The following is a 25,890-nucleotide window of genomic DNA, read 5'->3' as shown; positions in this document are numbered from 1 at the left end:
GGGAAGACGTCGTCGATCCCGCCGCCGGCGGGCGGACTGTCGGCCGCCACTGTCGCCGTCGCCCGGCGGTGGAAAGAGTATCATGTCGTAGCTGCCGTCGAGGGACATGAACTCAAGGCTCCCGAAACGGAGCACCGTCCCGGGCCGGAGAGGTTGCTGGAGACTACCCATCTGGAGCTTGACGGGAAGCTGTTCGTCAACACGCAGCAGGCCCCTACCTGGCGCGCCAACTGTCGGCGTTTCGAGACCGGGGGGTCCCTGAGCCGACGAGTGAAGTGTCGCTGCGTGCCCCAGCCCAGATGGGTCGACGCGAGGCCGAACGCGAAGGGGGGAAAGTGAGGTGGCCGAAGATGGGCGAGAGAGAGGTGGAAATCCCGCGGCCTTCGTGTTCGTCCCGTGCCCAGGTCGGGTGCGCTTGCAGTAGGGGGTTACAAGCGTCCACACGGGGGAAGGAGCGAGTGGCCTTACGCGAGCGCCCGTCTCGTCCTCGTCCCCGTGCGGCCAACCCTCTCTGAGAGGGCCCTGGTCCTTCCTTTTATAGGCGCAAGGAGAGGATCCAGGTGTACAATGGGGGGTGTAGCAGAGTGCTACGTGTCTAGCGGAGGAGAGCTAGCGCCCTAAGTACACGCCATCGTGGCGGCCGGAGAGATTTTGGCGTCCGGTTTGTGTGATGTCGTGGTCGTCGGAGGAGCGCTGGAGCCTGGCGGAGGGACAGCTGTCGGGGCCGTCAAGTCCTTGCTGACGTCCTCTTGCTTCCGTAAGGGGGCCGAGAGCCGCCATCGTCAGGGAGCGTGCGGGGCGCCATCATCGCCTATCTAGCGGAGCGAGCCAGATGGGACGCCGGTCTTGTTCCCCGTAGCCTGAGTCAGCTTGGAGTAGGGTAATGATGGCGCCTCCTGTTGACGTGGCTGGTCCGCGCCCTAGGTTGGGCGATGTGGAGGCTCCTCCGAGGTCGAGGTCGAGTTCGTCTTCCGTGGCCGAGGCCGAGTCCGAGCCCCTAGGTCGGGCGAGGCGTAGACTGTTGGCTGAGACCAGGGCGGAATTTGAGTCCTGGGGTCGGGCGAAGCGGAGTTCGTCATCTTCCGGGGCTGAGCCCAAGTCTGAGCCCTGGGTCGGGCGGAGTGGAGTTCGCCGTCTTCCGGGGCTTAGCCCGAGTCCGAGCCCTGGGTCGGGCGGAGCGGAGTTCGCCGTCTTCCGGGGCTTAGCCCAAGTCCGAGCCCTGGGTCGGGCGGAGCGGAGTTCGCCGTCTTCCGGGGCTTAGCCCGAGTCCGAGCCCTGGGTCGGGCGGAGCGGAGTTTCCTACGGTGTGTGCGGCCGGGCCTGACTGCCTGTCAGCCTCACTCTGTCAAGTGGCACCGCAGTCGGCGCAGGCGGCGCTGTCTTTCTGCCAGACCGGTCAGTGGAGCGGCAAAGTGACAGCGGTCACTTCGGCTCTGTCAGCTGAGGGGCGCGCGACAGGATAAAGGTGTCAGGCCACCTTTGCATTAAATGCTCCTGCGATTTGGTCGGGGTTGCTTCTTGGCGAAGACAGGGCCTTGGGCGAGCCGGGAACGTGTTTGCCGTTGGAGGGGGGCCTCGGGCGAGGCGGAGATTCTCCGGGGTCGGCTGCCCTTGTCCGAGGCTAGGCTCGGGCGAGGTGTGATCGAGCCCCTCGAATGGACTGATCCCTGACTTGATCGCACCATCAGGTCTTTGCAGCTTTATGCTGATGGGGGTTACCAGCTGAGAATTAGGAGCCTTGAAGGTACCCCTAATTATGGTCCCCGACAACTAATGAACATGTGTGTTGTATAATTGTGTTTGGATGAACTGATGGGTAATGATCTGTGTTAATCTAGTGTTGAATTGATGTGGTCTTTAAAAATGTGAGCATTATTGCTCTTTTCTGGTGTTAAATTGGTTTGAAATTAACTAGCAATTGATTATGTTCACGATGTTAAATTGTATTAGTTCGACCAAGTAATCAACACAAAATAAGTCATAACCTAGCCCGACTTAAATTCTTTCAAGGATAACAACTAGTAGCCAAGTGATCAATCATGATGATGGCGTTTCGTAGAAGTTTAAGCAGGGCATGATGATCATAGACATTAAGATACAGATTACGAGTTGATAGCACAATCTTTACGACTTTACCCAGTAGAATGAACTAGCATGGACTCTGCTAGCATGTTTCAAATATTTCAGCACACGTGGTATATATAGAAAGCCTAAAGATAAACTCATGATCTTGATGTACAGAGTTAGAGTAACAATGGCATCTAATAACGCAATATCTTACCAAACGGTATGGAACGCGAGAGGGACGGATATCCCGCAACAGAATCGACAACACCAGCTGATGTGAACAGCCTCTCACAGTCTCACATGAGCAGAGAGAGAACTAATTGTGCATCAGTGCATGTTAACCCCCAATCTCTAAACCATGAACCATAGTCACGAACAATAACACAACTCACATGAAAGCAAGGATATACAAGAACGCAGTTTGCGAGATGAAAGACAACCTTGTTCATGCATCTCTGTTCCATACTTCCATTCCACAGATTGGTTCCATACTGTGCATTACCACTTATACAGATTACGAACTACTACATGGTACTAGAATCAACAAGACCAGATAGCCCCTTGTAAGCCATACTCATATTCTGATAAAGATCCACATGAAACTGCTAGTATGAAGCAATGAGGTGTGTAACTTACCCTTGTCCTATGCTCCAATCTCAAAGGTTCTCCATCTGGATATTGCTCTTGAGTGGCACGTACTCCCCAAGGTACCCTCCAAGGTGCTCATACAACGCAGTCCGGTCAATCTGCTGGTTGTGGAAGGCCTTGCAGGCGTAGTAGAAGACGCTCTGCACGAGCAGTCCCAGCAAATTGACACAGACAAGAACGCACAGCAGCACGGCGCCGACAAGCAGCCGCCCGGGCAAGGCCAGACCGAAGCTCCCCTCCTCGGCGCGCCCCTTAACGACGGCGGCACGGAACAGCACGGAGGTGACGCCGCAGACCGCGAAGTAGGAGACGACAAGCGTGGCTGCGGTGCCGGTGCGGCCCTGGAGCAGATCCTTGCTCTTGGCCATGGCGGCGAGTCCGCAGAGCGGCTCGAGCACGGAGATGACGCTGGCGAGGTGCCACAGCGCGGAGATGTAGACGTGGATCCCGAGGAAGACGAAGACGACGACGACGAGGAAGAGTACGAAGGCGAGGGAGGGCGGCGCGGACTCGGACTCGGACGCGTTGGGGATGAAGACGACGATGAGCAGGAGGACGGTGAGCGCGAAGACGAGGTGGTAGGCGAGCATGAGAAGGGAGACCCAGAGGAAGGTGCGGAGGAGGCGGGGCAGGATGGGGGGCAGCGCGGTGAGCGAGGAGGAGATGGACGCGGGCTTGTTGGCGTAGAGCGAGGCGACGGTGAAGACGGCGGCGGCGGTGGAGAGGAGGGAGAAGGTGAAGAGGACGATGAGGTAGAGGAACTGGTAGGCGAAGAGCCTGAGCCACTGCGCTAGCTCGGAGTGGGTGGCGCCCTGGATGCGGAGCAGGATGGGGTGGGTGAAGAGGGAGTGCGCGAGCACGGCGAAGGAGAGCGGGAAGACGAGGCAGGCGGTGAGCAGCGCGAAGGTGCGGGGAGCCGCGCGCGGGATCGACGCCGAGACGCGGACCAGCTCCGCCGCGCCCAGCGCCGCAAGGTCGCTCGACGCCAGGTCCATCGCCACGGGCTGCGGCTTGTGTCGGCCGGCCCGGTTGGTTTGGCGATGTGTTGCGGGGTCCGACCGGCTGGGTTTGGCGAAATTTGGCAGAGTTTGGGGGGTTCAGGCGCGAGCTCGAGCGGCGGTTCCGCGGGTGTGCCGCGGCTGGTGGTGGAGGAAGGCACGGTGGCCGGTGGAATCGGCGAAAGGTAAGGGGTGCTGCGGAACCGCGCGCAGCATGCGCCTGAGCGGTGGGAGATCCGGCGTGGAATGGCCGTGGGCCCGTGGCGGATCGCGTGTCGAGTGTTGCGTGCGGCCAGCCGGCGGGCTGGCAGGCAGCGGTGGCCACAGATCAGTACCACTACCGGGTGCGCGTGCGTCACGCGGGATTCTCGTCGGTATGCGGTGCGTTATGCTTGTGGAGTTGTGGCCTTGTGGGCCAGTGAGAAGTGGACGTGGACTGGTGTTCGCGTCGAGGCCGCGGCCCGCGGCTGAGGGGTGGCTTCGACGCGAAGTATCTGAAAGAAGGAAACCACGAGAACCTCGCGCCTTCGTGCCCTACTGTACCGCAGAAAACTATTTTCCACTACCGTGCAGTCCGTGCTAACTAGCACGTCTTTCGTTAAGCGGGTAGCGACACAAAAGCCAAGCCATAGCATATCCTACAACAAAAAAGGTGAAAGCAAAAAAAAAAAAAAAAACTAGAAAGAGAGGACAATAGAAATTACAGTTACACAGTCGCATGTTTGAATAATAATTATGTGTATTAAATATAATCTGACTATAGAACTAATTATATAGATAAAGACTTTGAGCATATCTAACAACATGATCTATAAAAATGTTCTATAATTTGAAATTAGTATATTTTATAAAATTTAGGACACCAACAAAATATTCTGCTAGAACATTAAAGCTCTAAATCTAGATTATAGAGCAGTCCACTACGATATAATATATTTGAGACACTTGAGAGGGTGTACTATATTTTTTTACCAAACTTTACAAAATTAGGTACCATTGAAATAGTTTTTTTTTCTGTGTACAACACTATATTTCAATTTAAGGCATCAATTTAAGATATTGTTGGAGATACTCTAAAATATGAGACAGATTTATAAAATCTAATTATATTTATATTTAATACTTATAATTAATATTCAAAATTTAATATGACATGAGCTAAACTTAAGTAAAAATAATCAAACACCCTCTAAAATAAATTTCAACTAGACTGACTCTAGCGGTGCCAACCTCTTGAAGTCAGGCAGGTACAGCAGGTAACCTCATCACGAATGTGAAGCAGTAGTCAAGCTAGGGACGGTAATGGAGACCCAAATCCCAATCCCTAATTTTCTCTGAAGAATTTTTCTATTAGTAGATAAAGATAAGACAAATTTAGTCTTTACGGAGATTGAAGCAGAAAAAATATGGTCTCCATCGAGGTCGCGGCAATATAAAAGAAAAATCATATACATTCAGGGCCGGAGCTAGGATTATGATATAAGGGGGGCCGACCAATCTATCAATACTATATGATAAAAATATTGTATAGTAAAAATATTATATAATGTTATCAGGTGACAACTTTAGTTGAAAATTTGTATATTTTATTATCCATAAGATCTAATATAGTATGTGTCGGGGACCATAATTAGGGGTACTCTCAAGACGCCTAATTCTCAGCTGGTAACCCCCATCAGCATAAAGCTGCAAAGGCCTGATGGACACGATTAAGTCAGGGATCAGTCCACACGAGTGACTCGATCACGCTTCACCCGAGCCTAGCCTCGGCCGAAGGCAGCCGACCTCGAGAGACTTCCGTCTCGCCCGAGGCCCCCTTTTTATGGCGGACACATCACCGGCTTGCCCAAGGCCTTGGCTTCGCTCAGAAGCAACCTTGACTAAATCACCACACCGACTGACCAAATTGCAGGGGCATTTAACGCAAAGGTGGCCTGACACCTCTATCCTGACACGCGCCCCCGGCAGAGCCGAGGTGACCGCCGTCACTCCACCGCTCCACTGGCCAGTCTGACAGAAGGACAGCGCCGCCTGCGCCACTCCGACTGCAGTGCCACTCGACAGAGTGAGTCTGACAGGCAATTAGGCCTTGCCAAAGGCGCCACGGCGAACTCCGCTCCGCCCGACCCCAGGGCTCGGACTCGGGCTAAGACCCGGAAGACGGCGAACTCCGCTCCGCCTGACCCCAGGGCTCGGACTCGGGCTAAGACCCGGAAGACGGCGAACTCCGCTCCGCCCGACCCCAGGGCTCGGACTCGGGCTAAGACCCGGAAGACGACGAAACTCCGCCTCGCCCGACCCCAGGGCTCGGACTCCGCCCTGGCCTCGGCCGGACGACTTCCGCCTCGCCCGACCCCCTGGCTCGGGCTCGGCCACGACAACTGGAGGCAAGACTCAACCTCGGCTTCAGAGGAAACCCCACGTCGCCCTGCCTAGAGCACAGACTGCCACGTCAACAGGAAACGTCATCATCATCCTACCCCGAATCGACTCAGGTCACGGAGAACAAGACCGGCGTCTCGTCCGGCCAGCTCCGCCAGAGGGGCAATGATGGCGCTCCACGAGCTCTATGACGACGGCGGCCCCCAGCTCTCTTACGGCAGCAGGACAACGTCAGCAGGGACTCGACCGCTCCAACAGCTGTCCCTCCATCAGGCTCCATCGCACCTCCGATAGCCACGACATCACGCCAGCAGGATGCCCAGATCTCTCCGGCTGCCACATCGGCATGTACCTAGGGCACTAGCTCTCCCTCCGCTAGACACGTAGCACTCTGCTACATCCCCATTGTACACCTGGATCCTCTCCTTACAACTATAAAAGGAAGGACCAGGGCCTTCTCAGAGAAGGTTGGCCGCGCGGGACCGAGGACGGGACAGGCGCTCTCTTGGGACCGCTCGCTTCCCTCACCCGCGTGGACGCTTGTAACCCCCCTACTGCAAGCGCACCTGACCTGGGCGCGGGACGAACACGAAGGCCGCGGGACTTCCACCTCTCTCACGCTCGGCTCCGGCCGCCTCGCCTCTCCCCCCTCCGCGCTCGCCCACGCGCTCGACCCATCTGGGCTGGGGCACGCAGCACACTCACTCGTCGGCTTAGGGACCCCCCTGTCTCGAAACGCCGACAGTTGGCGCGCCAGGTAGGGGCCTGCTGCGTGCTGACGAATAGCTCCCCGTCAAGCTCCAGATGGGCAGTCTCCAGCAACCTCTCCGGCCCGGGACGATGCTTCGTTTCGGGGCTCTCGAGTTCATGTCCTTCGACGGCAGCTACGACATGATACTTCTTCCACCGCCGTGCGACCACGACAATGGCGGCCGACAACCCGCCCGCCGGCGGCGGAATCGACGACGTCTACCCCGCGTGGTGGAAAAGCAACATTCGGGCTCGCTCCGTTCTCTCCCCCGCCAACGGAGGAGGAGGCGGGGCCGTCAAGGCCAGACGGGAGGCCGCGCTTCGCCGGCCGTCGAGCGAATCGACGCCCCCGACGCCCCGACGGAAGGCACGCCGGACATCGACCTCGCGTTCAAGACGGAGGCAAGCGTCGTCCCCCCGCGGCACGACGACCCCGAGCAAGAAGACGACGCCGGCGCGCTCGCGGAAAGCCTGCAGGACGTCGCCCTCGAACCAGAGATGACGGCGCAACCAGTCCCCGATGTGACTACGTCGCTCCTCGTCGACCAAAAGGTAACGACTAACTCCCATCTTGCGTCATTTCGACTCGGCCTCAACCCGCCAAACGACCTCGTTTTGGCGGGCGCCCTCATTGAGGCGAGTGCAACCCCACTGAGGTTCTGTATGCGATCGCCTTGGGACCGACTGACGGACGTCTCGACCTACGGGCCCTCTGGGTCCGAGGAAGATGACGACCCCAGCATCGGTTGGGATTTCTCCGGACTTGGCAACCCCAGTGCCGTGCGGGACTTCATGGCCGCATGTGACTACTGTCTGTCCGACTGTTCCGATGCAAGCCGCAGCCTTGGCGACGAGAGTTGCGGCCCAAGCCGCGAATGTTTCCACATCGAGCTAGGGAATCCCACCGAAGGCAACCATCTTGGCATGCCGGAGGATGGTGATCTCCCTAGGCCGGTGCCTCGCGCCGACATCCCACGGGAGCTAGCTGTGGTCCCCGCTCCGGCGGGGGGTTACGACCCACAACTCGAGCAAGTCCGCGAGGCGCAGGCCAGGCTCAACGAGGGAACGGGAGCGCTTGAGCCGATCCGTCGGGACGTCGGACAGGCATGGGTGGGCCAACCCCTGGCCGGAGAAATACGTCATCTACCCCAAGGTCTCCAGCACCGCGTCGCCAACGACGTCAGGATCAGGCCGCCGCCCGCATCCAGCGGGGTCGGTCAGAACCTGGCAACCGCAGCAATGCTCATCCGCGCGATGCCGGAGCCGTCAACCACCGAGGGTCGGCGGATCCAGGGAGAACTCAAGAATCTCCTGGAAGGCGCCGTGGCCCGGCGGGCCGAGAGCACTGCATCCCGAAGGCAAGGATATCCCTCGGAACCTCATGCCGCGACTTCCCGATTCATGCGGGAAGCCTCGGTCTACACCGGGCGCACGCGCAACACCGCGCCTGCGGCCCCGGGCCACCTCGGCAACGAGCACCATCGACGCGACCGTCGGGCTCACCTCGACGAAAGGGTGCGCCGAGGCTATCACCCCAGGCGTGGGGGACGTTACGACAGCGGGGAGGATCGGAGTCCTTCGCCCGAACCACCCGGTCCGCAGGCTTTCAGTCGGGCCATTCGACGGGCGCCATTCCCGACCCGGTTCCGACCCCCGACTACTATCGTAAAGTACTCGGGGGAAACGAGACCGGAGCTGTGGCTCGCGGACTACCGCCTTGCCTGCCAACTGGGTGGAACGGACGACGACAACCTCATCATCCGCAACCTCCCCCTGTTCCTCTCCGACACTGCTCGTGCCTGGTTGGAGCACCTGCCTCCGGGGCAGATTTCCAACTGGGACGACTTGGTCCAAGCCTTCGCTGGCAATTTCTAGGGCACATACGTGCGCCCCGGGAATTCCTGGGACCTTCGAAGCTGCCGGCAACAGCCGGGGGAGTCGCTCCGGGACTACATCCGGCGATTCTCGAAGCAGCGCACCGAGCTGCCCAACATCACCGACTCGGATGTCATCGGCGCGTTCCTCGCCGGCACCACTTGCCGCGACCTGGTGAGCAAGCTGGGTCGCAAAACCCCCACCAGGGCCAGCGAGCTGATGGACATCGCCACCAAGTTCGCCTCCGGCCAGGAGGCGGTCGAGGCTATCTTCCGAAAGGACAAGCAGCCCCAGGGCCGCCCATCGGAAGAAGCCCCCGAGGCGTCTGCTCCACGCGGCGCCAAGAAGAAAGGCAAGAAGAAGTCGCAATCGAAACGCGACGCCGCCGACGCGGACCTTGTCGCCGCCGCCGAGTATAAGAACCCTCGGAAGCCCCCCGGAGGTGCAAACCTCTTCGACAAGATGCTCAAGGAGCCGTGCCCCTACCATCAGGGGTCCGTCAAGCACACCCTCGAGGAGTGTGTTATGCTTCGGCGTCATTTCCACAGGGCCGGGCCACCCGCCGAGGGTGGCAGGGCCCGCGACGACGACAAGAACGAAGATCACCAAGCAGGAGAATTCCCCGAGGTCCGCGACTGCTTCATGATCTACGGAGGGCATGCGGCGAATGCCTCGGCTCGGCACCGCAAGCAAGAGCACCGGGAGGTCTGCTCGTTGAAGGTGGCGGCGCCAGTCTACCTAGACTGGTCCGACAAGCCCATCACTTTCGACCGAGCCGACCACCCCGACCATGTGCCGAGCCCGGGGAAATACCCGCTCGTCGTCGACCCCGTTGTCGGCGATGTCAGGCTCACCAAGGTCCTGATGGACGGGGGCAGCTGCCTCAACATCATCTACGCCGAGACCCTCAAGCTCCTGCGCGTCGATCCGTCCACCATCCGAGCAGGCGCTGCGCCCTTCCACGGGATCATCCCTGGGAAGCGCGTCCAGCCCCTCGGGCGACTCGACCTCCCAGTCTGCTTCGGGACACCCTCCAACTTCCGAAGGGAGACCCTGACGTTCGAAGTGGTCGGGTTCCGAGGAACCTACCACGCCGTGTTAGGGAGGCCATGCTACGCGAAGTTCATGGCCGTCCCCAACTACACCTACCTGAAGCTCAAGATGCCGGGCCCCAACGGGGTCATCACCGTCGGCCCCACGTACAAACACGCGTTCGAATGCGACGTGGAGTGCGTGGAGTACGCCGAGGCCCTCGCCGAGTCCGAGGCCCTCATCGCCGACCTGGAGAACCTCTCCAAGGAGGTCCCAGACGTGAAGCGCCATGCCGGCAACTTCGAGCCAGCGGAGACGGTCAAGGCCGTCCCCCTCGACCCCAGCGGCGACACCACCAAGCAGATCCGGATCGGTTCCGGGCTCGACCCCAAATAGGAAGCAGTGCTCGTCGACTTTCTCCGCGCAAACGCCGACGTCTTTGCGTGGAGTCCCTCGGACATGCCCGGCATACCGAGGGATGTCGCCGAGCACTCGCTGGATATTCGGGCCGGAGCCCGACCCGTCAGACAGCCTCTGCGCCGATTCGACGAGGAGAAGCGCAGAGCGATTGGCGAAGAGATCCACAAGCTAATGGCGGCAGGGTTCATCAAAGAGGTATTCCATCCCGAATGGCTTGCCAACCCTGTGCTTGTGAGGAAGAAAGGGGGGAAATGGCGGATGTGTGTAGACTACACTGGTCTCAACAAAGCATGTCCGAAGGTTCCCTACCCTCTGCCTCGCATCGACCAAATCGTGGATTCCACTGCTGGGTGCGAAACCCTGTCCTTCCTCGATGCCTACTCGGGGTATCACCAGATCCGGATGAAAGAGTCCGACCAGCTCGCGACTTCTTTCATCACGCCGTTCGGCATGTACTGCTACGTCACCATGCCGTTCGGCCTGAGGAATGCAGGCGCGACGTACCAGCGGTGCATGAACCATGTGTTCGGCGAACACATCGGTCGCACAGTCGAGGCCTACGTCGATGACATCGTAGTCAAGACACGGAAGGCTCCCAACCTCCTCTCCGACCTTGAAGTGACATTCCGGTGTCTCAAGGCGAAAGGAGTCAAGCTTAATCCTGAGAAGTGTGTCTTCGGGGTGCCCCGAGGCATGCTCCTAGGGTTCATCGTCTCTGAGCGAGGCATCGAGGCCAACCCGGAGAAGATCGCGGCCATCACCAGCATGGGGCCCATCAAGGACTTAAAAGGGGTACAGAGGGTCATGGGATGCCTCGCGGCCCTGAGCCGCTTCATCTCACGCCTCGGCGAAAGAGGTCTGCCCCTGTACCGCCTTTTAAGGAAAGCCGAGTGTTTCGTTTGGACCCCTGAGGCCGAGGAAGCCCTCGGCAACCTAAAGGCGCTCCTTACAAAGGCGCCAGTCTTGGTGCCGCCGGCGGACGGAGAAACCCTCTTGGTCTACGTCGCCGCGACCACTCAGGTGGTTAGCGCCGCGATTGTGGTCGAAAGGCAGGAGGAAGGGCATACATTGCCCGTTCAGAGGCCGGTTTACTGCATCAGCGAAGTGCTGTCCGAGACTAAGATCCGCTACCCACAAGTTCAAAAGCTGCTGTATGCTGTGATCCTGACGAGGCGGAAGCTACGACACTACTTCGAGTCCCATCCGGTGACTGTGGTGTCATCCTTCCCCCTGGGGGAGATCATCCAGTGCCGAGAGGCCTCGGGCAGGATCGCAAAGTGGGCAGTGGAGATCATGGGCGAAACGATCTCGTTCGCCCCTCGGAAGGCCATCAAGTCCCAAGTGTTGGCAGATTTCGTGGCTGAATGGGTCGATACCCAACTACCAACGACTCCGATCCAACCGGAGCTCTGGACCATGTTTTTCGACGGGTCGCTGATGAAGACGGGGGCCGGTGCGGGCCTGCTCTTCATCTCGCCCCTCGGAAAGCACTTGCGCTACGTGCTGCGCCTCCACTTCCCGGCGTCCAACAATGTGGCTGAGTACGAAGCTCTGGTCAACGGATTGCGGATCGCCATCGAGCTAGGGGTCAGACGCCTCGACGCACGCGGTGATTCGCAGCTCGTCATCGACCAAGTCATGAAGAACTCCCACTGCCGCGACCCGAAGATGGAGGCCTACTGCGACGAGGTTCGGCGCCTGGAAGACAAGTTCTTCGGGCTCGAGCTCAACCACATCGCTCGGCGCTACAACGAAACCGCAGACGAGCTGGCGAAGATAGCCTCGGGGCGAACGACAGTCCCCCCGGACGTCTTCTCCCGGGATCTACATCAACCCTCCGTCAAGCTCGACGACGCGCCCGAGCCCGAGGTATCCTCGGCTCAGCCCGAGGTACCCTCGGCTCAGCCCGAGGTACCCTCGGCTCAGCCCGAGGTACCCTCGGTTCAGCCCGAGGCACCCTCGGCCCAGCCCGAGGTACTCTCGGCCCCCGAGGGCGGGGCATTGAACGTCGAGGAAGGGCAGAGCGGGGCCACGCCAGACCAGGATTGGCAGGCCCCGTACCTGCAATATCTCCGTCGAGGAGAGCTACCCCTCGACCAAGTCGAGGCTCGGTGGGTAGCGCGACGCGCCAAGTCATTCGTCTTGCTGGGCGACGAAGAGGAGCTCTACCATCGCAGCCCCTCGGGCATCCTCCAGCGATGCATCTCCATCGCCGAAGGTCGGGAACTGCTGCAAGAAGTACACTCGGGGGCTTGCGGCCACCACGCAGCACCCCGAGCCCTTGTTGGAAATGCTTTCCGGCAAGGCTTCTACTGGCCAACGGCGGTGGCTGACGCCACTAAAATTGTCCGCACCTGCGAAGGGTGCCAATTCTATGCGAAGCGGACACACCTGCCCGCTCAGGCTCTGCAGACAATACCCATCACCTGGCCCTTCGCTGTATGGGGTCTGGACCTCGTCGGTCCCTTGCAAAAGGCGCCCGGGGGCTACACGCACCTGCTGGTCGCCATCGACAAATTCTCCAAGTGGATCGAGGTCCGACCTCTGAACAGCATCAGGTCCGAGCAGGCGGTGGCATTCTTCACCAACATCATCCATCGCTTCGGGGTCCCGAACTCCATCATCACCGACAATGGCACCCAGTTCACCGGCAAAAAATTCTTGGATTTTTGCGAGGATCACCATATCCGGGTGGACTGGGCCGCCGTGGCTCATCCCATGTCGAATGGGCAAGTAGAGCGTGCCAACGGCATGATTCTACAAGGGCTCAAGCCTCGGATCTATAACGACCTCAACCAGTTCGGCAGGCGATGGATGAAGGAACTCCCCTCGGTGGTCTGGAGCCTAAGGACGACGCCGAGTCGTGCCACGGGCTTCACGCCGTTTTTCCTGGTCTATGGGGCTGAAGCTATCCTGCCCACTGACCTGGAATACGGCTCCCCAAGGGCGAGGGCCTACACCGAGCAAAGCAACCAAGCCAGCCGAGAGGAATCGCTGGACCAGTTGGAGGAAGCTCGGGACAGGGCCTTACTACACTCGGCGCGGTACCAACAGTCCCTGCGACGTTACCACGCCCGAGGGGTCCGGTCCCGAGAACTCCAGGTGGGCGACCTGGTGCTTCGGCTGCGACAAGACGCCCGAGGGAGGCACAAGCTCACGCCCCCCTGGGAAGGGCCGTTCGTCATCGCCAAAGTTCTGAAGCCCGGAACATACAAGCTGGCCAACAATCAAGGCGAGATCTACGGCAACGCTTGGAACATCAAACAGCTACGTCGTTTCTACCCTTAAGATGTTTTCAAGTTGTTCATATACCTCGCACCTACGCAAGGTTTAGTTGTCAAGGAAGGGTCGGCCTAGCCTCGGCAAGGCCCGACCCTCCCTCGGGGGCTAAAAGGGGGGAGACCCCCCTCTGCGTCGAATTTTTTCCTCGAAAAAGGACCTCTTTTTAGCAGGATTTCTTCCGTGCTTCTTGACTACTTTGGAAAGCGGATCCTGGAAACGACGAGGTACACGTAAGCAGCCAAGGCTGACCGAGCCGAGGGACTCCTACGCCTCCGGGATACGGATACCTCACTCGTCCCCTTCTGCGATAAGTAACTTGCGCTCGGATAAAGCGACTCCGTGGACCGAACGAGTCATCACGTTCGGAAGCTCTCCTGCCGAAGCAGTCCTTCAAGCTTTCTCGACTAAATTGGGGACAGGGCCTCATGGACGGGTGAAAGTACGCGTAAGCGGCAAGGCCGACCGAGCCGAGGGATTCCCACGCCTCTGGGATACAGATACCTCACTCGTCCCTTCCGCGAAAAGCAACTCTCGCTCACACAAACATCCCTATTACCGACAGAGTCCAGATGCTCGAAACAAGAGGAAAAAAGGACGCAGCTTCGCAAGCGCGGCGAGGGTGTGTTCTTCTGGCCTCGGCGGCCGCAGAAAGCGCACGCTACAAGATGATCTGATCCTGCAGGCTCGGGTCTTCACGCCGAAGGGAGCCGTAGCACCCTCGGCATCGACGACGTCTACAGCAAAGCCCGACCCAGCCTCGGGCGGCGCCGAGGTCCAGGGGCTCCTCCAGGAATCCGGCCCGAGCAGGCGGCTCAACCGGTTACCCCTGGGGCCTCAGGCAACCGGCTTCCAAGGGCGCTAGCCCGATCCGAGGCCTCGACTGACCGACTTGGGCGTCGGCACCGCTGACGGGCGACACGGCTAGGCTCCGGCCAACCAGGTTCCCCATTCTCGAGCCAACTCCGCCTCTGTTCATACTGATATCGCTACCCCCGGCCTCGATCCACCAAAGGGCGGCCGAGGGGTCCCTTCAACTAAGCTAGAGGAGCCTCACGTAACAAGGCCGAACGGGCCGAGGGATTCCTACGCCTCCGGGATACGGATACCTCACCCGTCACCTTGACACGGGGCAACTCATGCTTGGTAAAGCGGTTCAGATAATAAAACAGGCGAGACTTAGTGCTCGGAAATGAGGAAAAAACACGGCTCCGTGCCAAAATTACATACACGTTCAGGCCTCGACAGCCACAATGAACGAACTCACTGGCATTCGAAGTGCCATTACAAACGGAACTCCGGTTCCCCCTCCGCAGGTACAAACAACCCCACTCCGAGGGGGAAGGCCTGCGGAGCAACGGAAGGCCGACGAGTGGTGCGCCGTCGCCCGCTCCAGCAGCAGCGACGACAACGCCTTCTGCTCCGAGGGACCAAGCAGCGGCAGCGCCAACCTCGGGCTCGATGCCGCTGCCAGGAAGCCCCCGCCCATGCCAAAACTTGTGAGGCAAGGACGGGTAGAAGGCCATAGAGTCGGAGGTCAGCCCGCGGTCGGCCCCGGCCATCTCGCCGGCGGGAGAACTTCTTCAAGCTGCCGCGGCGGATGCCGGCGCCGCGAGTGGCTCCGAAGCCACTCACGCCTGAAGGCCAGGCACGCTGCAGCTGCCAGCGCCACGGGCGACGGCCGCCTTTCCCTCCGATCACTGAGTGAAGGAGCGGGCTGCCGCCCACGCGGGGGCCGACCTCAACTCGGCGCACTCCCCTCCCCAGCCCTGGCGATGAAAATCCTTGAGGCTGAGGGAGAGGAAGAGGCCGCGGCCCGGCTTGCTTTCCCTCACCATCAAGTCGGAGGTCGCCATCTCAGGTGACCGCCGGCGGAGGGGAGCAGCCGGACAGCGTGATGAAAATCCTTGAAGCCGAACGATGGCTGAGAGGTACCAACTCCCATGGAGTTGTGTTCCTCCAACGAGGAGGCGGAAAGGCGGCGGATATCCCCCATCCGGGGGCTTGGAAGACGGGAAGACCCGGCGCTTAAGGGAGGAAGAAGACATGGTTGCCTTACGAAGGGAGCCTCCCTCCTTTTAAAGGCAACTCCCCCTACGTGCGCCCCCAGGCGCCGCAGGCCGAGTCTTCTCCAACACGCTCCAAGGCCCTCCCCTGCGACTCGGGGGCTGGGTCCCGCATGTCATGCAAGCCGGCTCAGGGCAGAAGAAGCCAAACCGCCGCGCATGGTGCGCACGACCGTCCAGCGGTTACAGGCGACCCCCCATTTCCGCCCAGACCAACGGACAGAAGGGGCGAGCAGCCATGCAGGCGGCATGCAACCGCGCCAGATGGACGCGCTTCTCCAACTTCTGACACGCCAGCCTGGGGCCCAGGCCCACGCGTCGAGCAACTGGCACGCCAGTTGCTGCATGCAAGCAACCGCACCGCCACTTGTGCCACCATCGCGCCTCTTCGGTTGCGAAGCCTATGCCACGACTCGAGGCGACCCAACAGCGCCAGACTGGCGCGTCGGTCAAAGCGACCGAAAGTGGGCCGGCAGTAATAGCGGTGGCAGGCGGGCGGGCGCAGCGGTCACGTCGTCAGCCAGGCTCACGTCCCATCCTGAGACAGCAAGAGAGCCTCCTCTCACGGCGTGAAGACGGTGCACCCGTGACCCGTTCCTCGAACGGATCACCCGCGCGCAACGGCCGCCCCGCCAACCACTCGCCCCGTCGCATTAACTCCGCGGCGGGACACGCGGCGCTTCTGGCAGGAGGAGCGCGCGACGCTTCACCTTCGCCTTAATAACCGCGTCAGAAAAGGTACGCCACGTCGTCTGATTTCGTATCCTTTTCCGTTTTCCTCTTTCTCTATCTCTTGCAACAGGGACCGGGGAAGGGGGATACCCCGAGAGGGATCCTTCTCTGCGAAGGAACCGGGCTCCGCGCCCCCCATTACTGATCAGGGGTTCGAAGGCTGGCCCCCCGAGGGTTCAACAGCCGCCTCAGATCACGTGGGCCCGACACCCACTACTGGTCAGGGGTTCGAAGGCCAGCCCCCCGAAGGGCTCCATGGCCGCCTCAGGCTACTCGGGCTCCGCGCCCATTACTGATCAGGGGTTCGAAGGCTGGCCCCCGAAGGGTTCACAGTCGCCTCAGACACCGAGCGAGGGATGACCAGGGGTACGTTCGATACATAACCGAGGCTCGGGCTGCGCTCCCGAGGTACCCTAGGACATATCCGAGACCAGTGGGAACGATCTTGTAACAGAATCCCATCGGAGGGAGGCATCGAGCCCTCGGACCCCGTCGCCAGGGGACCGGGTCCGGCAAGTCACCCGCAGGTACTTTTGGGCGTGCCTCTGGGCCCCTAGCCGACCCCCAACGAACGGGGCACGGACGTCCACTCGGATTACCCGCTTGCAGCTCACCGGAGACACCATGTTCGGTGCCCATCGAGGGTAACATGGCGCACTCCCCCCCTCCTCCTTGCGGAAAGGCGACGAAGGGGCGTATGTAAAAAGCCGAGTCTGTCCCTGATCGTCCTCTCGCCCTGTGCAGAGGCTCGGGGGCTGCTCTCGCAAAAACCGGCTCCGGCCAAATCGTTGACAGCGTCAACATACCAGCCCGAGAGCTTGGGCCCCGACCGTGCACCCGGGCTACGGCCAGTTCGCATGAGGGAACGACCAGACCAGCCGAAGCGTTAAGCGAAGTATTAAGACCTCGAAGGAGTGTAACCACTCCTCCGAGGCCTCGGGGGCTACACCCGACGGGTGCGCTCGCGCGCACCCACCGGAACGAAATGCAACCGAGAAAGGCTGGTCCCCTTGCAAAAAAGTGCGACGAAAGCCTCCAAGCGAGTGCTAACACTCCCTTCGAGGCTCGGGGGCTACTGTCGGGGACCATAATTAGGGGTACCCTCAAGACGCCTAATTCTCAGCTGGTAACCCCCATCAGCATAAAGCTGCAAAGGCCTGATGGGCACGATTAAGTCAGGGATCAGTCCACACGAGTGACTCGATCACGCTTCACCCGAGCCTAGCCTCGGCCGAAGGCAGCCGACCTCGAGAGACTTCCGTCTCGCCCGAGGCCCCCTTTTTATGGCGGACACATCACCGGCTTGCCCAAGGCCTTGGCTTCGCTCAGAAGCAACCTTGACTAAATCACCACACCGACTGACCAAATTGCAGGGGCATTTAACGTAAAGGTGGCCTGACACCTCTATCCTGACACGCGCCCCCGGCAGAGCCGAGGTGACCGCCGTCACTCCACCGCTCCACTGGCCAGTCTGACAGAAGGACAGCGCCGCCTGCGCCACTCCGACTGCAGTGCCACTCGACAGAGTGAGTCTGACAGGCAATTAGGCCTTGCCAAAGGCGCCACGGCGAACTCCGCTCCGCCCGACCCCAGGGCTCGGACTCGGGCTAAGACCCGGAAGACGGCGAACTCCGCTCCGCCTGACCCCAGGGCTCGGACTCGGGCTAAGACCCGGAAGACGGCGAACTCCGCTCCGCCCGACCCCAGGGCTCGGACTCGGGCTAAGACCCGGAAGACGACGAAACTCCGCCTCGCCCGACCCCAGGGCTCGGACTCCGCCCTGGCCTCGGCCGGACGACTTCCGCCTCGCCCGACCCCCTGGCTCGGGCTCGGCCACGGCAACTGGAGGCAAGACTCAACCTCGGCTTCGGAGGAAACCCCACGTCGCCCTGCCTAGAGCACAGACCGCCACGTCAACAGGAAACGTCATCATCATCCTACCCCGAATCGACTCAGGTCACGGAGAACAAGACCGGCGTCTCGTCCGGCCAGCTCCGCCAGAGGGGCAATGATGGTGCTCCACGAGCTCTATGACGACGGCGGCCCCCAGCTCTCTTACGGCAGCAGGACAACGTCAGCAGGGACTCGACCGCTCCAACAGCTGTCCCTCCATCAGGCTCCGTCGCACCTCCGATAGCCACGACATCACGCCAGCAGGATGCCCAGATCTCTCCGGCTGCCACATCGGCATGTACCTAGGGCACTAGCTCTCCCTCCGCTAGACACGTAGCACTCTGCTACATCCCCATTGTACACCTGGATCCTCTCCTTACAACTATAAAAGGAAGGACCAGGGCCTTCTCAGAGAAGGTTGGCCGCGCGGGACCGAGGACGGGACAGGCGCTCTCTTGGGGCCGCTCGCTTCCCTCACCCGCGTGGACGCTTGTAACCCCCCTACTGCAAGCGCACCTGACCTGGGCGCGGGACGAACACGAAGGCCGCGGGACTTCCACCTCTCTCACGCTCGGCTCCGGCCGCCTCGCCTCTCCCCCCTCCGCGCTCGCCCACGCGCTCGACCCATCTGGGCTGGGGCACGCAGCACACTCACTCGTCGGCTTAGGGACCCCCCTATCTCGAAACGCCGACAGTATGTATATAAGTTGTTGCCGCTCATTCTGCTGCTTCGCATGATCACCTTCTTTGGACTTTAGTTCTGGGGCTATGGTAGAGGCAAGTCAAGTGATCAGTGACAATCGGCAGCTGCCTAGCAAGACAAAACGAAGAAGTATAAAGGGTGAGGTTCAGATATCAACGTCTGCACGCGAATTAGGTTTGACGTTTAATGCATTGATTGGTCATTTAACGAATATTTTATCTTTTTTTTGTCTCCTTTAGACTTTGGTTGACATACTACACTAGAGTTATAGATCATGTATTACTAACCACTATATTAAATCTTTGATTAATTGCGCTGCATAAAATTTAGAGTATATATATTTACACACAAAATTTCAACTATATATATATATATATATATATATATATATATATATATATATATATATATATTCTCTTGTATGTGTCACAGTCTTGGGAGGGGCCATGGCCCCTGCCGGCCCCCCCTTGGCTCCGCCCCTGTCTACATTCCCTACATACTCCCTCGTGAACTTATCGTAATATAAATTAGTTTATTGGCATGTTAAAATTATACAGAGACTTCAAAACATAATCTATTATAAACAACAAGCTAAACTCTTGAATAGATGTATCTTGTAATTATCAATCTTGTTTTATTCAATTTATATTGAGTTTATATGATCAATTTATATTTACGTCCAAATATTACATTTCATAACGATTTCGTGAACGTTCGCGGAGATGGAAAGAGAATTTGAGATTTTTTTCATTCCGACGGAAGCCATTCCCCGACAGAAAACTCGTCATTAACATCTCTAAACCAGACTACGTTTCTTTAGGGCTTGTTTGGGATCAAAGATAATAGAGTGGATTGAGAGGGCTAAAATCCCTCACTACTTAATTTTGAATAGTGAGGGATTATAGCTCCCTTAATCCCCTCCATTACCCTTTGTCCTAAACAAGCCCTTAGGGTCATCTAGATGACGATCTGGCAGGAAGAAGTAGTAAAAACCCTGGCGCATAACCATCGGTAGCAGTTTTCTCTCCAACAGCCAACGATCAACAATGGAGGGCTCCTGCTATGACATTTGGTGTAGGGCGCCAGGCACGGTTTGATTTCTATAGTGATAAACAAGAGTAATCGAAAAATTTCTCGTTCTCGCTCCCGTGCGGATAGCGTTTCTTGCTCCGGTTTTCCCTCCGTTTTTTCCTTTTTTTTCGTTCCAAAATTAAAGATGCAAAAGTCAACTTTTTTTGTCAAAACGGAATCTCGGAACAACAAAAACGAGAATGTGAACCTTGAGGCAGGGTTGTTTTTTCTCTGACTCACGGTCAGCTTATTCCGTGGAAGAGAAAGATGAAGGTGTAATCAATTGTTTTTTATATGATTAATACTTGGATAGTAATTGATTAGATCTATAGCTTATAACTAAGTTGTAACTCTAGTCTCTACTAGATGAGTGCCCGTGCGTTGCAACGGAAACGTATAATAATACGATAACTTATGTACAAATGTGTGTTATATTGTTATGAGAAAATGTTTCGGAATCCATTGTGATCCTACCCATATATAAATTTGGTTATTTAATCTAGCTATTTCACCATTACATTGCAACCATTAGTAACATATTGATTTCTATATATGATTTTAATAATGTCATTGAGTTATAATGACAGCACAATTGAGAAAGTGTTATTTATAACTCAAATATCAGAAAAAGGGTACTAAGAAAGCACAGAAATAAGGTAATTAACTCTATCACAAGAACCAAGTGAACAATGAAATATCTCCATTCCAGCAAACAACATGATAGCCGAAAACTCGGAAAAAGATCAATACAATGTTGACCATATATCATGGCCATCACCATTGTCATCATTTATCAAGCATGGATAATATTGATCACATCGTGCACCTCCAACATGCATTGAAAGTTCTGTTTCTACCCCTAATGATGAAGAGGTCAAAGCAGAGACCCTTGACGGAGCAGACGTAGTGTGCGGCGACGGCGCGGGCATAACGGATTAGCTTGCCGCACCAGACGAGGCGGAACTGCAGGAGCACGTGCACGAGGTGCGTGACATCGGTGCAGGTCCAGAGCGTGGTGACAGCGGAAGCGAGGCCGAAGTCCATGTAGAGGCAGGGCTTAAAAGACCACATGAGCTGATGAGAACATTATTTGTAAACACATGCTCAATATAAACGAGTCACAAGATATTTTGAATTGGAAAAACAAATTTACCAGTAAACAGATAGAAGATTATTTGCAAAAGTAGGAATGAAAAGTATAGATATTTAGAATAGTACCTGTAAAAGATGTAGAATAGTGTCAAAGGGTGAAACTTCTGAAAATGAAATGGCTGCAGAGGATGAAAAAATGTGAATATGTAATGCCAGAAGAACGCTAACAAAAAACTAAATATTTAGAAGCTTGCTTGCAGTGCTGGTGGTGGCTCTGCAGAGAAACAAGCTGGGATCTGATAATCAGGTTCTCCTATAGCTGGCTCACTTGACCACGGAGAGCCAAATGTCTTGTAAAGATTATCTTGGGAGTTTAAATTCAACCCCAACGAGGTCTAATCAATCCCTAAAGCAAGAGTTGTTGGTCCAGGCTCTTTCATTCTTATTAAACTCAACAATCCAAGTAAGTTATGATGTCTTGTTGTGGTTAGAACAAGTTATGAAGTATCTAGGTCCATCACGGACATGATGACTCGAAGCAGACAGTGACATAATTTGAGCATATACTGAAGTTGGTGTCTCACTGTCACTGCTGCTCCATGAAGCCATTGGCTCATCATCCATTAAACAAATGAACCCAACAAAGGAAAAGAACAATAAAAAGAATACATGTTACTTTATCGTTCACCACACTATTTAAATATTAAAAGCAGTGCCATTAACAAAGCATCCCCACCACATTATAGAGCGACAGAGTTCTCTGATAACATAAACAACACATACGACAAAAACTACCACAAACACAGGCATGAACTACCACAAATATTGGTGTTTTTATACTAACTTGGTCAATGTAACACATGTGAGAACTATAGGGATTTCTGGTTTGGTGTACATAGGAGCTAAACTTTGGCAGTTTTGAACAAGTTAGACCATCATAATTCTGCTAATGATTCATTTTCTCTACTTATTCTTCGCCTTCTCATCTAAGAACTGCTTCAAGATCAGAATTTGAGTGTCCCTTGCTGCATGAAACAAAAAATGGAAATAAGCAAATATTGTGACACCTAAACCAACTTAGTTGGTATCAAATAAATATAGAAGACAAGGGGGAAACTGTTGGAATAAAGGACCACTGAATCTCATAAATCATGATGCATGCTGACAGTGTGTGAGTGTGATATGCAATGGCTAGGGAGGGAAGATGCTCAAGTTGTTGCTCAGTTCAGCTCGTGTGTACCTGAGAAGTGAGAAAGGGGCAAATCTCCTGTGAACACCTGACCCATGGTGAAGAATGTCTGAAACAAGCATGAAAGAACTTACCCGTAGTGGCTTGCTTCATGATGTTTAGTGGCCATGATACCACATAAGGATTGGTGTAACAACTGTACATTTCAAACAGATGATATTTTCATCATTCCTTAATCCTTATACATGAAAATACGGACCATCTTGTATTCTAGAGGTCCTCTTGCCATCTGACAAAATTATCAAGATGCCTAACAAAGATAACTTATGTTAGAGGAAAATTCCTTAAATCTGCTTGAAACCTTAATCAATGGACTGAGCTCCTTTTCACGGTTCCAGAAAATTATCCTTGATTATAAACCTCCTAGAGCATATGCATGCAAGCACATTTTGGCCAAAATTTCTTCATTCTGCTCATGCAGATGGAAGGCATCAAGGCCTTGAGCACAGATGAACATTCAATGTAGAAAAAGGGACATAATGTGGCTTATTCTATGTCAATGAAAGAATCAATGATAATAATATGTACGTACTCCTCAAATTGACGCAGAAATGAGAGGATATACTCTAGTTTTATTAGCACAAAAAGGGAATTCCTTCACGGTGCCCGGCATGGGACCAAAAGCTACGTATCTGAAGTTTGTTTAGTAAATGACAAATTAATCATTAAAACACTCCTAACCCATTGCAACAAAAAAAGGAACGATAGACTAAGATCCCCTGACCCAAGGGTTATTCTATGAACAAATCTGGGGAAAACAGAGAAATCAAACAGAACAGAAAAAGGAGGATGCTTCATTCACCATCGCCGACTTGGATTTGGGACCGTCGACCGAATCGAGGATGAAGACGACAGTAGGGGTGGAAATGAGACGAGCCGAGCTCGGTTCGCCCATCCGACGAGTTTGGAAAGCGGCTCGGCTCGCTTCTGGCTCGCGAGCCAACGATCCTAGCCATAAACGTAGATCTGCTCTCTAAATTATAATACAAAATCTTTAAAATATTTTTAAAAACATATTTTAAATTAGTAAAATAGATATATTACTAATATAATATAGAAAATAGATTAATTTTGTATAGTAATCTCAAATAACATAAATTAATTGTCTACTCGGTAGTAATATTATATGCTAATTAGGATTTTATGTAACAAATTGTTGTTGAGTCGAGCCACGAGCCAGCTCGCAAGCCGAGCCGAGCTGGCTCGCTCTTTTCACGAGCCACAAAAACAGGCTCGGTTCGGGCTCGTTCTGAGCGTCGAGTCGGTCCGAGTCGAGCTGCTGCAAGCCCAAGCCAGCTCATCGAGCTCGAGCTTTATTTCTAGCCCTAGACGACAGCAGCGCCGGGCTTTGCTTCCTTTTCTCGGCACCGAGCTTGGAGGACATAACAGACAGGCGGATGCGTTTGGCGATGGCGACCTTGGGACAAATGGTTGATGGAGTTGGTCGTTGTTGCTGGCTTGAGCTCGCGAGGACCTCCACCATTGGCTCTGGTTTTGCAGGGATTCCACCCGAGATGAGCGGTCCGTCGTCGGAACCGCCCGACTCCGGCCATATAGAGCCCAGCTTCGCGTTCGCGTCCAAGTCCGACAAAGCACACTGGGAACAAACAGGCGGCGCAGGGAGACAGTTGCAACAAGGGAGAACGAGAGGGAAGGTTTTGCCCTGCCGTGGAAGAGAGAAGCAGCCAGCGACAAGGGAGAAACCGTTTCAACTTGTACATGTTTGTGCCGAATCCAACATCGATCGTCGCTCCGAGCCCTAAATTAACATAGGAATTACGAAAGGATACTCAAAACAATTCAGAGTTATTGGGGGTTATTCCAGACCTATTTTCCCAGTTCACACTTCAGTTGTCTATATCTTAATAATCAGCCAAGCCGCTTCTTAAGATATAGGCAACTTGGGAGCGTCACCAATGCTCAACACTTGATTCAAAGAAATAATTGCACATACCTAAATTGCACTGAGATTAATACCACATCCTTCGAAGGGGGCTGTTGAAAAAGCTAATCCATCATTCATTTTAGATCAAAATATGAAAATTTATACAGAACAGGATATCCTAAGACAAGCAATGAAAATAGAATTGAGGCAAAATTACTACCACACCTATGGCGAATGGCAACCTCACTTGCCTCCAGGCTCCAGCGAGGGGCTAAACTGCCCTTAGCAATCTTCTCCAGCGAGGAAGTATTATTATTAACCACAAAACCTGACACAATAGTCAGCAGCTATGTCATATTGTAGGGCTTGCAATAACAGCAAGCCCTAGCTAGGTGCTTCTTACTTCCGTCGGCCCTCAAGCACCTTCTTCAACTCCTCACTTGCTTCATTTGAGGCCGGTTTCGTCCCACTGTCTACCAATTCCTTCGCATTTATGTGGAAATGACGATCTGGTTTCGACACTAAAGTATGTTGTTGAGGTGGCACTGCTGTTGGCAGCTTACGATCATTGCCTTTGCCGGCTCCAATCTCTGCACTCAAGTCCTCGACTGCACGACGCAGCATTGTGCTCTCCGCATTCAGCTTATCCAGTTGCCTCTTCATGAGTGAGAACTCTTCATCCTCAGCTGCCGGTGGTGTGTCTTTCTTCCTCTTCTTGTCCGCTTCAGACTGTGAAGGCACCTTGGGCGTGTGCTCGATAGTGATCTTGTTCATCACCAGCAGCGGCAGCTTGCTGATGGCGAGGCTCCCAGCCTTGCGCCCGTACCCGTTGTCTGCAAGCGTGGCCTTGATCTCCGGCGGCACGCGCAGCCCCCACTGGAACCACAGGCTCGCTTTACTCCACAGTGGCAGCACGCTCCTGGTCGTGAGCCGCATCCCGGACAGCAGCGCGCCTACGCCGCCGCCGTTCGTCCCGGTGGCGGCCGCCACGTTCGCCCCGAATACATTCTCGGCGAAGGAGAGGTCGTTACCGTGTGCTTCGCAGTCGTGGTCGTCGCTGTTGGTGGTGAGGTCGACCATCTTGATCGCTAGCGGGGGCGGAGTGGATGTGGGCGGCGGTGTCGGCGGGGAGTGGACGGAGCTTGCGACGGCGAAGTCCCCGATCCGGGGCTTGAAGAGGAGCGAGAAGGCGGGCGGGTTGGAGGAGGTGAGGTTGAATTCGGCGGCGAGGGCGAATGGGGCGCGGATAGGGGACCCCGTGCGGACGGAGAGGGCAAAAGGCTGGAGGGGTTCGTTGGGGCGGTATGAGAGGCGGAGCGCCGGGACAGAGGGGAAGGCGGTGGAGAGGTCAAAACGGAGGTCCTTGGCGTCTCCCCCCGCCGCGAGGCCTGAGAGGAAGGGCAGCCCTAGCACGCCATCGACACCTTGGCGCGCAGCAGCGGTCGGTCGTCGTCCCGGAACTTGATCGACGCCTTCACGGCGGGCGGATGGGCGGCTAGGGTTAGCCTATATTGGATTTAGGATTTGCCGGGTTGGGGAGGTTCGATGGTGGTGGGGATTTGAAGTCTGGAGGCGGCCAGGAGCCTGGGCACGAGCGGCGCGACGGCGTCCCGCGGGTGCTCCCCGGCGACGAGCGCCAGCAGCCGGACCGAGTGCCGCCGCAGCGGCGTCCTGTCGGTTGCGGAGGTGGTAGGAAGAGCGGGCGAGCGGCGGGGTTTGCGGAAGGGCGTGCGGGTGGAGGCGGGGGC

General features: G+C 56.0%; 1 protein-coding gene, 1 long non-coding RNA gene and 1 pseudogene across 2 annotated transcripts; all 3 read right to left on the bottom strand.

Annotated features, from left to right (window-relative positions):
* Positions 1 to 2,510: 2,510 nt before the first annotated feature.
* Positions 2,511 to 4,068, bottom strand: LOC100276723 (uncharacterized). The gene has a single exon (NM_001150443.2). It carries the CDS (start codon positions 3,708 to 3,710, stop codon positions 2,724 to 2,726), a length of 987 nt encoding a protein of 328 aa, NP_001143915.2. The 5' UTR covers positions 3,711 to 4,068; the 3' UTR covers positions 2,511 to 2,723.
* Positions 4,069 to 21,748: 17,680 nt separating this feature from the next.
* On the bottom strand, positions 21,749 to 23,127 carry LOC118476734 (uncharacterized). Its single transcript, XR_004857333.1, has 2 exons — positions 22,332 to 23,127; positions 21,749 to 22,248 (listed from the first exon to the last, which is right to left on the bottom strand). It is a non-coding gene; the product is annotated as an uncharacterized lncRNA (long non-coding RNA).
* Positions 23,128 to 24,222: 1,095 nt separating this feature from the next.
* LOC103652445 (uncharacterized) lies at positions 24,223 to 25,659 on the bottom strand (annotated as a pseudogene).
* Positions 25,660 to 25,890: the final 231 nt, after the last annotated feature.

Source organism: Zea mays, chromosome 3, assembly GCF_902167145.1.
Source record: "Zea mays cultivar B73 chromosome 3, Zm-B73-REFERENCE-NAM-5.0, whole genome shotgun sequence".
NCBI classification, from domain to species: Eukaryota; Viridiplantae; Streptophyta; class Magnoliopsida; order Poales; family Poaceae; genus Zea; species Zea mays.
This window is presented reverse-complemented; position numbering and strand designations above follow the sequence as displayed.

Coding starts and splice junctions, on each gene's coding strand:
- LOC100276723 (NM_001150443.2), bottom strand. CDS start 3,710: ATGGACCTGGCGTCGAGCGACCTTGCGGCGCTGGGCGCGGCGGAGCTG.